Source organism: Oryctolagus cuniculus, chromosome 9, assembly GCF_964237555.1.
Source record: "Oryctolagus cuniculus chromosome 9, mOryCun1.1, whole genome shotgun sequence".
Lineage (NCBI taxonomy): Eukaryota > Metazoa > Chordata > Mammalia > Lagomorpha > Leporidae > Oryctolagus > Oryctolagus cuniculus.
In genome coordinates this window covers 119,857,609-119,875,433 of record NC_091440.1, presented here as the reverse complement: position 1 = coordinate 119,875,433, position 17,825 = coordinate 119,857,609, and the positions used below count along the sequence as shown (strand labels likewise).

General features: G+C 43.6%; 1 protein-coding gene across 1 annotated transcript in view; it reads right to left on the bottom strand.

Annotated features, from left to right (window-relative positions):
* ETNK1 (ethanolamine kinase 1) overlaps nucleotides 1-17,825 on the bottom strand; it is a 61,265-nt gene that overhangs the window by 27,890 nt on the left and 15,550 nt on the right. The window contains exons 2-3 of the mRNA XM_008259540.4: nucleotides 12,148-12,407; nucleotides 5,909-6,049 (exon numbers count right to left, since the gene is read on the bottom strand). Coding sequence (XP_008257762.3) covers nucleotides 5,909-6,049; nucleotides 12,148-12,407 — 401 coding nt within the window. The remainder of the gene's footprint in view (nucleotides 1-5,908; nucleotides 6,050-12,147; nucleotides 12,408-17,825) is intronic.

The following is a 17,825-nucleotide window of genomic DNA, read 5'->3' as shown; positions in this document are numbered from 1 at the left end:
AATCACAACAGATCAGTTTGTTCCAAAGTCAGAATAAAAGAAATTGCAATTGAACTTAAACATAAGTAAAAAGAAAACAAGCAATAGTTAAAATGTGGGGAAGCAAGCAGGCATTTGGCCTAGCAGTAAAGTCGCAGTTTGGGATGTTTGCATTCCACATCACAGTGCCTAGGTTCAAGTCCCAGCCCTGCTACTGATTCCAGCTTCCAGGTAATGCGGACATTCCAAGGCACCAGCGATGGCTGAAGAACTTGGGTCCCTGATTTCCACATGGGAGACTGGATTAAGCTCCAGGCAGCTGAGTTCAGCCTGGCCCAGTCCTGGCTGTTGTGGGCATTTGGGGAATGAACAAGCAGGTAGGAAATCTCTCCCTCCCTCCCTGCCTTCTTTCCTCTTTCCTAACCTTTCAAATAAAATAAAATCTTTTAAATTGCATGCAGAAAACAAAATGTGTCTACAGTACTACAAATTGTGTGGAAAAGTAATACATACATCTAATATATGCTTAAGATTAGTCTAAATACATTGATCTCCATTTTATACAGGAAAACACATTAATAAAAAAAACTTTAAGTACATTATTTAAAGTTACAAAGACTGTATTAAACTAGTATTTCAAGCTTCAAAGTGTGAATGTAACAGAAATCAGCTAAATTCTCAGAAAGTCAATAGATTATTATTTATAGCTGCTAAGCAAAGAGAAGAAGGTATATCATATTATCTGAGTATGTTAAGAAGAGAAATATTATTCCAACTGCATCAGAGTAGTGAAAATGCGAAGGATGGGAGACAACGGGCAAGTAGAACTAGAAATAATGACTTTTTTTTAAATCCTATACACCTTTACATCATTATATTATGTATCTTTTTGAGCATGTATTTATTTATTTGAAGGGAGGAGTGACAGAGAGGGAGAAACAGAGCGAGAGAGAGGGAGGATCTGCTTTCTCTCCAGATGTCCCCAAAAGTAGATCAGCCAAGCTGAAGCCAAGAACCAGGGGCTCCACCCAGGTCTCCCATGTGGGGATGGGAATCCAAGTACTTGGGCCATCATCTAATGGCTCTGAGGCAAATTCTACGAGCAGGAAGCTGGATTCGCATGGGGAAGCCAGGACAGAAACAGCACTCCAGTATGGAATGTGGGTGTATACCACAATGCCCACCACAATTATGCTGTTTTTATTAATTTGATAACAAACAAAATGAAACAAGGTAGGCTGCTACCACTAATTCCACAACAGCACCATTGGGATTAGAAAATTGCTATTAATATACTCTTTCTCTCCTTCCTGTAATACTTTTTTTTTTTTTAAAGATTTTATTTGAGAGGTAGAGTTACAGACAGTGAGAGGAAGAGACAAAGATTTTCCTTTCCACTGCTTTCCCAGGCCATAGCAGAGAGCTGGATGGGAGGTGGAGCAGCCAGGTCTCAAACTGGCACCCATATGGGACGCCGGCACCACAGGCGGAGGATTAACCTACTGAGCCACGGCACCGGCCCCATCCCTATCCCTTAATACTTTGAAATCATATTCTCTTGCTTCTTTCTCCAGTCTCAGAAATTGCCCTGTAACTGTAAAGCTGTAAAATTTCTGTTTTACAATATGATACAGATTTTTTGGTACAACATCGAATTTGCCTATTCAGGTGGCTCCTGCCTATTATGTTCCCCACTACCACACTCTTCTCCTCACACAACTCCCAAAGTTTTATGCTTTTTTTCAAAATGGTATCACTGTTCAAGAATCTATCTACAAGAAGGGTCAGCGCTGAACGGAAATAACAGGACTCAAAGCAGAATGTATGTGATCATTGTATTTGTATACAAACTAAAATGGAATATGAAAAAATAAGTATTTTAATATTTTTCTTATTTTAGTTGCATATTTTCTGTATGCTTCCAGGGATTCCAAAGAATCACTAACATCAAGGACACCAAATTATACCTTTAAAAGTCTAAGAAATATAATGAGAAATGTAAGACATTTCTTTAAATAACAGCAATTTTCAAAATAGGGGACAGGCATTTGGCACAGTGCTTAAGACACCACATGAGGGTCCCGCACTGTGGCGCAGCGGGTTAACGCCCTGGCCTAAAACACTAGCATCCCATATGGGCGCCGGTTCGAGTCCCGGCTGCGCCACTTCCAATCCAGCTCTCTGCTATGGCCTGGAAAAGCACCCGTGTGGAAGACCCGGAAGAAGCTCCTGGCTCCTGCCTTCGGATCAGCGCAGCTCCGGCAGTTGTGGCCAATCGGAGAGTGAACCGTCGGATGGAAGCCCCCCCCCACCCCGCTTCTCCTCTCTCTGTGTAACTCTGACTTTCAAATAAATAAATCTTAAAAAAAAAAAAAGACACCACATGGGACACCCCTAACCCTGATCAGAGTGCCTAGGTTTGAGTTCCGGCCCCATTTCAGATTCCAGCTGCCCACGAATGTGTACCCTGGGAGGTAGCAAGTGATGGCCCAAGTGGTTGAATCCCTGCAACCCACATGGTAGACCTGCAATGTGCTCCAGGCTCCTGCCACACAGCAGCTGCAGGAAAGGCATCTGAGGAGTGAACCAGCAGATAAAAAAGATGTCTCTTTCTCTTGTCTCTTTCCGCCTTCCAAATAAAAAAAATCACTTAAGTGGTGGGGTGCTGCTTTAAGCACCTTATATATACTAAATCAATTCTCAAAAAACTCTTTTTTTTATTATAAAGATTTTATTTGAGAGTTAGAGTTACAGACAATGCGAGGGACAGACAGAGAGAGAGGTCTTCCATCTGATGGTTCACTCCCCAATTAGCTGCACTTTTTGGCTGGAGCTGCACCAATCCAAAGCCAGGAGCCAGGAGCTTCTTCTGGGTCTCCCACGTGGGTGCAGAGGCCCAAGGACTCTGGCCATCTTCTACTGCTTTCCAAGGCCACAGCAGAGAGCTAGACTGGAAGAGGGTCAGCTGGGACTAGAACCAGTGCCCATATTGGTTGCTGGCGCAGCAGGCAGATTAACCTACTGCGCCACGGAGCCGGCCCCCAAAAACTCTCTTAATATACTATTCTTGTTGTTTCCATTTTACAGATAAGACAGCTGAGTAACTTGACCTACATCAACTGAGATTTGATCCCAGTCAGTGTGGCCCCAGAGACCGTACTCAGCTATACTTCACCATCACCAGAAACATCAATATATTTAAAGGTTTTCCACTAAATACGCCAGTACTCCTTCAAAAGAGAATTCTCTATTTTTATGCTGTGCCTTCCTGAATATCTAACTTACTGGACATGTACACAAGTTTGCCTATCCTAATTTTTTTTTAAAGATTTATTTATTCACTTGAAAGAGTTACACAGAGAGAAAAGAAGAGGGAGAGAGAGAGGTCTTCCATCCACTGGTTCACTCCCCAGATGGCGGCAACATCTCGAGCTGCCTGCGCCAGTCTGAAGCCAGGAGCCAGGAGCCTCCTCTGGGTCTCCCACACAGGTGCAGGGGCCCAAGGACTCAAGCCAATCTTCTACTGCTTTCCCAGGCCACAGCAGAGAGCTGGATCTGAAGTGGAGCAGCTGGGACTAGCACCAGCACCTATATGGAATGCCAGCACTGCAGGCGGTGGCTTTACCTGCTCCACCACAGTACTGGCCCTGACTATCCTAATTTAAAAGGTGTAATATTCCTATCAAATTCAAAGTTTGGGGCTGGCGCTGTGGCATAGTGGGTAAAGCTGCCACCTACAGCACTGGCATTCCATATGGGCGCTGGTTCAAATCCCCGTGGCTCCACTTCGGATCCAGCTCTCTGCTATGGTCTGGGAAAACAGCAGAAGATGGCCCAAGTCCTTGGGCCCCTGCAGCTGCATGGGAGACATGGAAAAAACTCCTGGCTCCTGGATTCGGATCGGCAGCACAGCTCCGGCCATTGTGGTCAACTGGGGAGTGAACCAGTAGATGGAGGACCCCGCCCCCGCCTTGCCTTTTCTCTCTGTGTAACTCTTGACTTTCAAGTAAATAAATAAATCTTGAAAAAAAAAAAAATTCAAAGTTTGACAAACCACCTGCAAATCCAAGCATACAAAAAAATGTCCCTTTACATGAGGGAGAATGCTGCCAGCACCCACCTCCCACACCCATTTTACCTCACTCTCCCAAATACCAAAAGTCTCAGATGCTTAAGTCCCTAAAAATGGTGTACTCTGTACTACATAAACATTCTCCCATATACTTATAGTCCCTAGATTACTTACAGTCCCTGACACAATGTAAATGGTCTATCAATAGTTCTTATACTGTATTGTTTACGGAATAAGAAAAAAGTCTACACGTTCAGTATAGAGATATAATTTTTTTTAGTATTTTTAAACCACAGTTAGTTGAATCAGAGGATCAGAACCACGGGACATGAAGGATCAGTGGTATACAGTGAATCAATTAAATTTTGAAATAACAATTAAGTATTTTTTCTTAATGAATTATAAAAAATAAGCAGACATCTATAGGTCCTGCTTACCTCTGTTGTTCAAAGACATGCTGAATATAAAAATGCAGCCTTCACATGTGTGTTAGATATAAAAAATAAAATCTCCAATTTTTGTGATAGTAATAATAACTATGTAAAAATGTTGAGACATTAGTGTCTTAATAACTGATCCATACATTTTTATATATAAAACAATGAAATATCTTTTGAACTTGAGGAGTCAGTTTTATAATAGCTGAAGATTCCCATAACTGAAGTTTCTTTTCTTTTTTTAAGACTTACTTATTTTTAAAGTCAGAGTTATGGCAATAGAGGGAGAGTAAGACAGAGGAGAGAGATCTTGCATCCTCTGGTTCACTCCCTAAATGACTGCAACAGCCAGAACTGGGCCAGGCTGAAGCCAGGAGATTCATCCAGGTCTCCCATGTGGGCACAGGGGCCCAAGCACTTGAGCCATCCTCTGGGGCTTTCCCAGGCACATTAGCAGGGATGTGGATGCCAGCACTGCAGACGGTAGCCCCCGTAACTGAATTTTCAATCTCGCTGATATTTACAAATAGTCACAGTAAACTAACAACCGACCTTTTTTACTCCATTGCTCTAATGCAGACCTCTAGGCATTTTCAAAACTGCTTGAGCAAAAGGAAATGTTTCTCAAAAAGGTCTCTATGATCAACTCATAGTATGAACAAATGTACCCATTCACAGTGTTCTTTTCTTCACAATCATTTCCAAACAAATGTTCTGTATCTGTCTTCTGACCTCCTACTGAATACCCCTCCTTGCTGCCACAAGCGGTGTTCCGGGAGTAGCGGGACTGAAGGGTACAAAGGCAGTGACTTCAGTAGTGCCCTCTGAGAGTCAAAATCCATGTTTATACTCAAGAGGCTTCCATAGCCTTGGCAGTTCATGACAAGAGCCTCGAGTGATTACTGACGTCATAAATGAGAGTGTCAATTGCTATATCAACAATAGGAGTCACTGTGCACTTGCTCCCCATGTAGGATCTCTGTCCTTAATGAGTTGTACTATGAGAATTAATGGTAAAAATAGTCTTCAAACAGTACTTTATACTTTGTGTGTCTGTGTGGGTGCAAACTGCTGAAATCTTTACTCAGTATAGAGTTGATCTTCTGTATATAAAAATAATTAGAAATGATTCTTAATGAAGAATGTGATGGGAGAGGGAGTAGATGATGGGATGGTTTGCGGGTAGGAGTGGTTATGGGGGGAAGAACCGCTATAAACCAAAAGTTGTACTTTTGAAATTTATATTTATTAAATAAAAGTTTTATTAAAAAAATAAGACAACAAAGAAAAAACCATGTTTATTTTACTTCAATGCGAACAGAGAAATAAAAACAGATTTTATGCACGAAAACCTTGTAGTTACCTTGGAAATGCCATTATAGAGCAAAGCCGTCTAAAACAAACACAGACGTAAACTTACCTTTTATTAATGTCTTCATCTGCAAATCCTGTGGGAATGAGTGAGAAATATTTTCCCATCTTTAGCCACAGATTAGATTTGGGAATCCAGCCATTATGTGCATGGATAGCATGAATTTTAGCAAGCTGACGTGCTATTAGCCTGTTGAAAACAAAAAAAGCATGAGAAGAAAAAAGTTAAACATCCCAAAGTTCATGTCCACCAAGATTCTTCTTCACCTGACCAAATATTAGCCTCCTGAACCATCGTCTAAGCATTTTGTGTATTTCCTTGAAACAATCAGTTTTAGCAAGAATCCTGCTCAATCAGCTCACAGCAAGAAGAGCTACACCTGATCCCCCTTGATATCTGACCAGCTGTCATCAGCCGCCATCCCCCAAGTGATGCTGACTACACTGGTCTGTCTGCGGGTATCCCCCTTGCACCTATTGTTACCTCTTCCGCTGACCTCCCACCGTGCTCCTCAGCTGTTAATCCCAGGTGCCTTTGCTGTATTTGCAGTTGAGCCCAACGTCTTTTCCCCAACCAAGAGGCAATGCTATGGTCCCTACAACAACCACAATGGTAATGAATAACGTCAACTGCATCATGCTGAATAACTTTAACATTTAGAGTCATGACTCAAACAAGATCAGACTCATCACTGGACCCTTGCTTATCTCACTCAGGACCCTAATGTGCACCTTTGAAATCCAGTCTTTTTTTCCTTCTCCTTTAAGTCAGTTTGAATATTCAAATTATCATCCACCATCAATACTGTCAGCCTCATCAATATGACTAATTACTGTATAATTATCTGAGTTTTTGTACTTGACGTTACTTAACAGTTATGAAAAGCATTCCTATTAAAAAAAACTCTAGGGCCAATCGCTGTGGTACAGTAGGTTAATCCTCCGCCTGCAGCACTGGCACCCATATGGGTGCCGGTTCTAGTCCCGGTTCCTCCTCTTCCAATCCAGCTCTCAGTTGTGGCCTGGGAAAGCAGCAGCAGATGACCCAAGTCCTTGGGCCACTGCACCCGCATGGGAGACCCGGAAGAAGCTCTTGGCTCTTGGCTTCGGATCGGCACAGCTCTGGCCATTGAGACCATTTGGGGAGTAAACCAGCAGACAGAAGACCTCTCTTTCTCTCCCCCTCCCACTGTCTGTAACTCTACCTCTCAAATAAATAAATAAAAAATCTTTGGAAAAAAAAATTCTATAGGGGCCAGCGCTGTGGTGTAGTGGTTAAGGCTGCTGCCTGCAGTGCTGGCATTCCGTGTGGGCACCGGTTCAAGTCTCCTCCACCCCACTTCCAATCCAGCTCTCTGCTATGGCCTGGGAAAGCAGTGGAGTATGTCCCAAGTCCTTGGGCCCTTGCACCCACATGGGAGACCCGGAGGAATCTCCTGGCTCCTGGCTCCGGATCGGTGCAGCTCTGGCCACGCGGCCATCTGAGGAGTGAACCAGCGGATGGAGGACCCCTCTCTGTCTCTGAATCTGCCTCTCTGTAACTCTGACTTTCAAGTAAACAAAATCTTAAAAAAAAAAAAACTCTACAATTATTAATTCACACCTCAACTGCCAGCAAAGGCTGAAGCCTGGAGCTGGGAACTCAACCCAGGTCTCCCTCACAGGTAGCAGGGACTGAACTACTTGAGCCATCACCTGCTGCCTCGAGGGCCTGCACCAGCAGGAAGCTGGCAACAGGAGCTGGGGCTCGGTTATAAAACCAGTTCCTGTGACACGGGATGCAGATGTCTCAACCACTAGCCCAAACACCCCACAGGTTTCTTTTTATAAGCACTGTGAAAAAGGTTTTACTACTTTCCTTTAAATTTTTTCTCCATGAGTCAGCAGAAACGCCCAGTTACTCATCATTAGTCTCTTTCAGTGTGTGCTTTTATTAGCCATGCAATCACAGGCAAATTACTTAAAACCTTGGTTTACATTCACTGCAATGGGATTGTAATATTTTGCCTATGTCCTGGGTTTATTAGAATATGTTTAGGATAGTGTCCAATTCATATAAAGTGCTATCTCCCTATTAGCCACCATCATAACCATTTTAATATGTCATTTCTCCAACTGCTAATGTGTAAGTACTCACAGCTTTTTCAACTTTTATTTACTTATTTGAAAGGCAGGGAGATAGAGACAAAAGAAATCTTCCATCAGCAGGTTCCCTCCCTCAATGCCTACAATGGCGGAGGCTAAGGCAGCTGAAACCAGGAGCCTGGAATTCAGCATGAGTCTCCCACATGGATGGCAAGAACCTCTGCACTTGGGCCATCACCTACTGCCTCCCAGAGTGTGCATTCGCAGGAACGGAACTGAAAGTGGTGCTGGGATTTGAATCTAGACAGTCTGATAGGGGATGTGGGCATCTTTAAAAAAAAAAAAAGCTACTTATTTGAAAGGCAGAGAAATGAGAGGGGAGGGTTACAGTGATGAAGAATGGGATAGAGAGGGAGAGAGTGAGTTATCAACCTTCCACCTGCTGGCTCACTCCCCAACAGCCATGGTGGGCCAGGCCAGGCAAAAGCCAGGAGCCGGGAACTCTATCCTGGCCCCCACATGGGTGCCAGGGACCCAAGTACGTGGGCTATCTTCCACTCAAGCAGCGTCTTGAAGGCTACACCAAATGCTTATAACCAGTCCTGACAAGTATTAACAGAACTGCAACATACCCACTACTATCTTTTTTTAAAACAAAATAATGAATTTTTAATATAAATGTCTCCTTGAAAAAGTTAAGATAAAAACAAATATAGACAAGAGAGAACAAATAGGTAATAAAACTGCTTGGTTGGTAAGAATTCTGAGGCCTCATGCTGGTTTAGGAGTCAAGAGTTCCAAGACTGGTTAATACCATCCGGCAAGAACAAAGAAGGAAAGTTACTAACAGTAAAAGTTTGCTTTGTTACATCGACATGCTGCTTTCCTATACTCCCAGGAACACTATATGTCAAAGCAAATAGGACCTACAAAGGAAAATTCTATGTTTGAATCTCAAAATTCAAAATTATAGGTTTCTACAAGCATAATAAACCCAATGGATTAGTAATACCCATGATAATTTGCATAATTAATATTTAATAGTTTTTTAGCTAAAATTCAAGTCATCAGAAATTCTTCACAAGCCCAGAAAAGTGAGAGAAGTCTTATTAAAAAAGAAACAAACAGTGTACCTAGAAGCCACTCCTTCTCTCTAATTCTGACTTTCAAATAAATAAATAAATACATCTTTTAAAAAAAAAAAAAGAAAGAAAAATACACATAGTATCTAACATATGCCAGGCACTGGTGTAAGCATTTTTTTTTTTATAAAATTTATGTATTTTACTTGAAAGTCAGAGTTACAGAGAGAAAGAGGTCTTTCATCCACTGGCTCACTCCCCAAATGGCCGCAATGGCTGGAGCTGCACTAATCCGAAGCCAGGAGCCAGGAACTTCTTCCTGGTCTCCCTCGCAGGTACAGGGGCCCAAGGACTTGGGCCATCTTCTACAGCTTTCCCAGGCCATGGCAGAGAGCTGGATTGGAAGTGGAGCAGCCAGGTCTCGAAATGGCACTCAAATGGGATGCCAGCACACAGGCAGAGGCGTAACCCACTATGCCACAGCGCCAGCCCCTGGTGTAAGCTTTCAAAGGCACATACTTCTTGAGCATCCCTAATCCAAAAATACAAAATTTGAAATACTCCAAATCCAAAACTTCGAGTATCAGCATGCCATTGCAAGTGAAAAACCACATCTGACCTCATGTGATTGGTCATCATCAAAATGCGGGAATACCAAAAATACTGAATAAAATCACCTTCAGGATATGTATGTAGGTATATAGGCAACATAAATGAATTTCATGTTTAGACTTGGGCACCATGCCCAATATACCTCATTGTGTATATGCAAATATCCCATAATCTGAAAAAAAAAAAAATCAAATCTTAAACAGTTCTGATCTCAAGCACCTCAGATAAGGGATATTCAATGCACATTCACAAATTTAACCCTTACCACAACCCTAGTGGAAGGTACTATTATTTTTTTTTTAAGATTTATTTATTTATTTGACAGAAAGACGAATGAGAGAGAAAGAGACAGATCTTACATCTGTTGGTTCACTCCCCAAATGCCTGTAACAGCCAAGGCCAGGGCAGGATGAAGCCCAGAGGCAGGAAACCAAGTACATGGGCTGGCACCTGCCATCTGCTAGGTGCACTAACAGGAAACGGATCAGGTGCACAGAGAAGGGATTGGTGCTGTGGCAGAGGGTTAAGCCATCACCTGCAGCATTGCATCTCATATGGGCACCAGTTCACACTCATCCCATAGTTCTGGCTGCTCCACTTTTCGATTCAGCTCTCTACTAATGCACCTGGGAAGGGCAACAGAGGAAGGCCCAAATGCTTTGTGCCCCTGCATCTACATGGAGACCAGAAGTTCCTGACTCCTGGCTTTGGTCCGGCACAGCCCCAGGCTGTTGAGGTCATCTGGGGAGTGAACCAGTCGATAGAAGACTTCTGTCTCTCTGTCTCTCTCTCTCTGTGTGTGTAACTATGCATTCAAATAAAAAAAAAAAAAAAAATCTTAAAAAAAAAAAAAAAAAAAAGCGGCCGGCGCTGCGGCTCAATAGGCTAATCCTCCACCTGTGGCCCCGGCACACGGGGTTCTAGTCCTGGTCGGGGCACCAGATTCTGTCCCGGTTGCCTCTCTTCCAGGCCAGCTCTCTGCTATGGCCCGGCAGTGCAGTGGAGGATGGCCCAAGTGCTTGGGCCCTGCACCCCATGGGAGACCCGGGAGAAGCACTTGGCTCCTATCTTTGGATCAGCACGATGCGCCGGCTGCAGCGCACCAGCTGCGGCCATTGGAGGGTGAACCAACGGCAAAGGAAGACCTTTCTCTCTGTCTCTCTCTCTCACTGTCCACTCTGCCTGTCCAAAAAAAAAAAAAAAAAAAGGCAGTAGTAGCAGCACAGAGTAGCCAGGACTCAAACCAGGCACTCTGATAATGGATGCGAGTGCCCTAAGCATTGGCTTATCCCACTGCCCAACAACACTGATCAATTCACGTTTTTCAAATGACAAAATGAAGACACACAATGATTAAATACGATGTCCAAATTCACATAGTTCATAAAGCTGAGGCAGTGTGGCTCCATAAGATACTTTGCTCATGAAAGAGGCATACTTGCCAGCGCCCTGGCTCACTTGGTTAATCCTCCGCCTGTGGTGCCAACACCCCAGGTTCTAGTCCCAGTTGGGGTGCCGATTCTGTCCCGGTTGCTCCTCTTCCAGTCCAGCTCTCTGCTGTGGCCCCGGAAGGCAGTGGAGGATGACCCAAGTGCTTGGGCCCTGCACCCGCATGGGAGACCAGGAGGAAGCACCTGGCTCCTGGCTTCGGATTGGCGCAGCATGTCAGCCGTAGTGGCCATTTGGGGGGTGAACCAACAGAAGGAAGTCTCTCTCTCTCATTGTCTAACTCTGCCCGTCCAAAAAAAAAAAAAAAAAAAGAGGCATATTGTCTAAAATACACTATCAACATGGCATCGGATTCCATTACTTTCCACTAACTTTACTTAGTAGGGATTCAAGTACTTTGGCTGTCACCTGCTATCTTCCCAGGCACACTAGCAGGGCGCTGGATAAGAAGCAGAGCAACCAAGACTTGAAGCAGTGCCTTGTCATGGGATGCCAGCATTGCAAGTGGCAACTTAGGTCACTGTACCACAACACAGGCCTACAATCTTTTTCTTGCTTTTGGACACTCTCTCCCCCATCTCCCAGTACCTCTAGGTAAAGATTTCAATAAATTAAATGTAAGTTTCTCTTACTGTAACAGTGTAAGTTCTGCCAACTTCCAAGTAGTTGGTGCAATACATCCACCCCTGTAACAAGACTAATGGGACTTTGGTGAACATGCTTATTTGTTATAATGCCCCCTTTAGAAAAAAATAGAGAGACCCAGATGGAGTTCCTGGCTCCTGGCTTCAGCATGGCCCAGCCCTGGCTGTTGTAGCAATTTGGGGAGTGAAGATGGCCCAAGTGCTAGGGCCACTGCCACCTACATGGGAGACCATGGTGGAGTTTCTAGGCTCCCAGGCAGGTCACTACAGCCACTGTGGAGTTAACCAGAAGATGGAGTACCTCCTTCTAACTCTGCCTTTCAAATAAAAAAATTCTTATCCAAAAAAACACTCTCCTTAACACACACTTAATACTTCCATTTTTCAAAAGTAGAAATTTAGGAAAAGAAATGTACCTGAAAATGGCTGGATTGCAGACATGCTTTGGATCCAATGCTTCTCCCTGTATAAACTCATAGCACAGTCCATTATTGAAGGTACAGTAGAGCTGTGGTGCACAGCCATGAGCCTGTAGCACTCGAAAACTCTTCACTTCCTCATCTCGATCAACCAACAGCTCAGTCTTATTGCCATAAATTCTCACCAGGACTACATCCTCCATGGTATTCCCCACATAACAGCCAATAAGTTTATTTGTGATTCCATCAGTGAAGAGCTGCAAAGAAAGAGAAAAAAATCGGTATTTTTAAGGAATGGGATACAAGATAGTTTGAAAATAATGAGTTAAATGCTAATTAAAAGAAAATATCCAATTCTTAACATAAAACAATCTTTGGATACAATTTTGTTTAGTCTGTTTATAATTAATTCTAGTTTTAAACAAAAAGGAATGCTAGTGTTTAAAACGTTGCCCTTACTGCCTATAATGTCTTCTTTGATCCAGAAGTGTAGTGTCTCTAGTATTTCTATACAACTTTTCAATTACCTTTTGTATCTTCGTCTGCCTTGTGCTGCAAAGTTTGTGTACTGCGTATACACAATCTCTCCTAAGTCCAATAGACGGGAATGTCTCTGAGGAGGGGAACACAGTCCTCTTCCAAGTATTGCACATTACACAGACAAAACTTCACCAATGTTCATAGGCTTAAACATAGAATTATAATCTACCATAATTTACATTTTTGTAAATCTCTACTTGCAAAAAACTCAATTTAAACAATTTTAATCACTAAGCACACATTAAACATGTGCTAAGTACTCAATCTCTAATAGCTTAAAATAGTTATAATAGTTCAAATAGTTTAAAATAGAATAGTATGTCTTAAAAACTCACAATTTTAATTAGAGGAAGATAAAGAGATAAACAGAGATTCCTATATTATTTTCTAAATGAAAGTGTTGGGACTTTTCAACAGCTCTAAGTACTTCAAATCCTTTTGTAAATCTGAGCACATGGGGCCAGTGCTATGGCATAGCAAGTAAAGCCAATGCCTGCAGTGCTGGCATCCCATATAGGTGCCAGTTCGAGTCCTAGTTGCTCTACTTCCCATCCAGCTCTCTGCTATGGCCTGGGACAGCAATAGAAGATGGCCCAAGTCCTTGGGCCCCTGCACCTATGTGGGAAACCTGGAAGAAGCTCCAGGGTCCTGGCTTCTGATTGGCGAAGCTCCAGCCATTGTAGCCATTTGGGGAATAAACCAGAGGATGGAAGACCTCTCTTTCTCTCTCTCCCTCTGCCTCTGCCTCTCAGTAACTCTGTCTTTCAAACAAATAGATCTTTAAAAAAAAAAATCTGAGCACAGAACGTATATTAAAGCAAATGGGAAATCAGTAATACTAGTTCTTGAAGTCCATTAAAAAATCCTAACTTTCATTCTCCTCTGTACTAACTAGACACTAAAACTAACTCATCATTTACCCAACTATAGTTTGAAACTTTGGAGGCTGCTGCTTCAGGATACCCACATTCCTTACTGCAGTACCAGTTCAAGTTCTGGTCCTCCACTTTAGATGCAGCTTCCTGCTAGAACACCTGGGAAGGCAGCAGATGATGGTCCAAGTCCCTGGGTCCCTGCTGTCCACAAGGGAGACCCAGATGGAGTCCCTGACTGCTGGGTTTGGCCTGGCCTAGTTCTGGCTGTTGGGGGCATTCTGGGGAGTACACCAGGGAATGGAAGATCTCTCCCCTCTCTCCACTTCCTCACTCTGTGACTCTACCTTTCAAATAAATAAATAAATCTCAAAAAAAAAAAAAGTATAAAGCCATTAATTGTCAGAAATGTCATTCTGCAGTTATCCTCTCAAGTTATCACTACCCTACATTTGGTTCTATATCACTATATTCTGTTAAACTTTAATCCCTAAAAGGGGTACGGCAAACTAGTCAATTTAATCCTGATCACTTTTAATCTTTACATATTACCAACTTTTAAATATTAGGTAAACTAATAATGGTTTTTAAATTTGTTTCCTATTTTATGTTATTATATGGTTTGAAAAACAACATATATGTAATCAGAAATAGGAAGACCTAGCTTTTAGCCGGCGCCGTGGCTCAATAGGCTAATCCTCCACCTTGCGGCGCCGGCACACCGGGTTCTAGTCCCGGTTGGGGCGCTGGATTCTGTCCCGGTTGCCCCTCTTCCAGGCCAGCTCTCTGCTATGGCCAGGGAGTGCAGTGGAGGATGGCCCAGGTGCTTGGGCCCTGCACCCCATGGGAGACCAGGAAAAGCACCTGGCTCCTGGCTCCTGCCAGGATCAGCGCGGTGCGCCGGCTGCAGCGGCGGCCATTGGAGGGTGAACCAACGGCAAAAAGGAAGACCTTTCTCTCTCTGTCTCTCTCTCACTGTCCACTCTGCCTGTCAAAAAAAAAAAAAAAAAAAAAAAAAAGAAATAGGAAGACCTAGCTTTTAACAAACTTCAACAATCCAAACGTCTCTTTAAAATTTTTCAATTGCTTCGCAGACCAGAATGGAGTTCCTCAATCCTGGTTGCTGCCTAGCCCAGATCTAGCTGTTGCAGCCATTTGGGAAAATGAATCAGCAGGTGTATCTCTCTCCCCTCTCCTTCTCTGTAACTCTTTAAAATAAATAAATAAATCTTTAAAAAAAATAAATGAACAGAACTAAGCATGCATCCTGTACTTCCTATGAAATATATTTCATAGTATTGAAGCCACCCAAATGAATGAGAAAAAGTTCTTCACCAAAGAATTTCCAACTGACAAATGTGGAAGAAACAGCAGAACTAGAAAATCAATACCTTACAACTATGAATGAAATTACTACTCACACAATAATCTTCAACAGATAAAACCATTCGATGAAAAGATTGATGGGGAATTTTAGGATAGGAGTTATCTGTCACCTACTGAACTCACTAAACCACCAGGTATGTACACTTCCTGATGTGATGCTACATGAAGTACGCTGTACCACCTGACTTGGAATCTAACCAAGCTTTCAGATCTTTGTATTTTTAGAGTATGAGAATTGAAGAACAGGGATGGGCGTTTGATGCAGCAGTTAAGATACCCACATCCTATACTGGAGCGCCTGGACTGGAGTCCCAGCTCCGCGTAAGATTCCAGCTTCTTGATAAGGCACACCCCGGGAGGCAGCAGATGACAGCTCAAGTACTTGGGGCCCTGTCACTCACACTGGGAGAACCACATTGAACTCTGGGTTCCTGTTAGGTATTTGCAAAGTGACCCACTGGATGGAAGATCTGTCCCCTTCTGCCTTTCAAATAAATAAATAAATACATACATTTCTTTTTAAAAAAGAACCACCACAAAGAATTGCAACAGAAAACATACAAATTCAGAATGAGGGTCATTAAAGAGACCTAAAAAGGGCCAGTATCTTGGTGCAGCGTGTTAAGCCATAGCAGCCCATATCAGCTGGAGTCCTAGCTTCTGGGCTTCCAATTCAGCTTCCTGATAATGTGCCTGGGAAGGCTGCGGAAAATGGTACAAGTGCTTGGGCCCCTGAAACCCACATGGGAGAACAGGATGGGATTCCTGGCTTCAGCTGGGGCCAGACCTGGCTATTGCAGCCATTTGGGGAGTGAATCAGCCAACAGAAGATCTGTCACTCTGCCTATAAAATAAATAAATCTTTTGCATAAAAAAAGGACTTAAAAATATTAACAATCAAGGCAACTATTTACTCTAGCAATAAAGACAGACATATCCCGTATCAGAGTGCCTGAGTACAACGCTGGGCTATACCACCAGACTCCAGTTTCCTACTACCGTACACCCTGACAAGCAGCAGTCATGTCTCAAGTAAACTGGGTTCCTGACATTCAAGTGGGAAACCTGGACTAAACTCCTATCTCCTGGCTGTCTGGGCCATGGCAAACACCTGGGGAGTGAACCAGCCGGTAAGCACGCTCACTCTTGTTCGCACTCTCTCTCTTTCTTTGCCTCACAAATAATTTAAAAATAAAAGGGGCCAGGAGTTTGGCACAGCAGTGAAGCCACCACTTGGGATTCCCAAATCCCCTATTACAGTGCCTAAATTCAAGTCTCAGTTTTGCTAGCTTTTTCAGCTTTCCACTTTTGTGAACCCTAGGAAACATTAAATGATGGCTCAACAACTTGGGTCTCTACTGTCCATGGTTTTAGCCTGACCCAGAGTTCTAGCTGTTGCAGGCATTTGGCAGAGTGAACCAGTAGGTGTAATTTCTCTCTCCCTAATCTCTTCTTGTATTTCAAAAGGAAAAACTGTTTTAATAAAAAAGTAACCAATGTATGAATACAGCTTGTTTCCTGACACAAACAAGATAAGTGTAAAAAAACACATTTTGAAGTAACTGGGGAAATCTGATTATGGAGTAGCTACTAAAGAATAGCTAGAAATTATTCCTCATTTTTTTTTTTTTTTTTTTTTGACAGGCAGAGTGGACAGTGAGAGAGAGAGACAGAGAGAAAGGTCTTCCTTTGCCGTTGGTTCACCCTCCAATGGCCGCCACAGGCAGCGCACTGCGGCCAGTGCACCGCGCTGATCCAAAGCCAGGAGCCAGGTGCTTCTCCTGGACTCCCATGTGGTACAGGGCCCAAGGACCTGGCCCATCCTCCACTGCACTCCCGGGCCACAGCAGAGAGCTGGCCTGGAAGAGAGGCAACCGGGACAGAATCCGGCGCCCCGACCGGGACTAGAACCCCGTGTGCTGGCGCTGCAAGGCGGAGGATTAGCCTATTGAGCCGCAGCGCCGGCTCCTCATCTTCTTCAGTGCAACAATGGCTTTATCAGTATGTGAGAAAATGCTACCTATATATTTATAAATGTATACTGAAATACACAATGACAGTAACTTCAGTTCTGAGATTTGTCTTTAAATACTTCAAAGGAGTTAAAAACACACAGTGGGTTAACGCCCTGGCCTGAGGCTCTGGCTTTCCATATGGGCGCCAGCTGCTCCACTTCCAATCCAGCTCTCTGCTATGGCCTGGGAAAGCAGTAGAGGATGGCCCAAGTCCTTGGGACCCTGCACCTGTGTGGAAGACCCAAAAGAAGCTCCTGGCTCCTAGCTTTGGATCAGCACAGCTCCAGCCATTACGGCCAGCTGGGGAGTGAACCAGTGGATGGAAGACCTCTCTCTCTCTCTGCCTCTCCTCTATCTGTGTAACTCTGATTTTCAAATAAATAAATAAATTTTTCAAAAAAATAAAAATGAAGCAAATGTAGAATTTCAATAACGGGCATATGAGTATTCACTTCATTTTAACTTGATATCTTAGAAAACTTTTTTTTTTTTTTTTTTTTTTTGGACAGGCAGAGTGGACAGTGAGTGAGAGAGAGAGACAGAGTTTCCGTTGGCACCCCTAACAGCCGCCACAACCGGTGCACCGCGCTGATCTGAAGCCAGGAGCCAGGTGTTTACCCTGGTCTCCCATGCGGGTGCAGGGCCCAAGCACTTGGGCCATCCTCCACTACCCTCCCGGGCCACAGCAGAGAGCTGGACTGGAAGAGGAGCAACCGGGACAGAATCCGGCGCTCCAACTGGGACTAGAACCCGGTGTGCTGGCGGTGCAGGCGGTGCAGGCAGTGCAGGCGGAGGATAAGCCTATTGAGCCGCGGCACCCACCAGAAAACTGTATTTTTGATATGTATGATACAACTAAGCA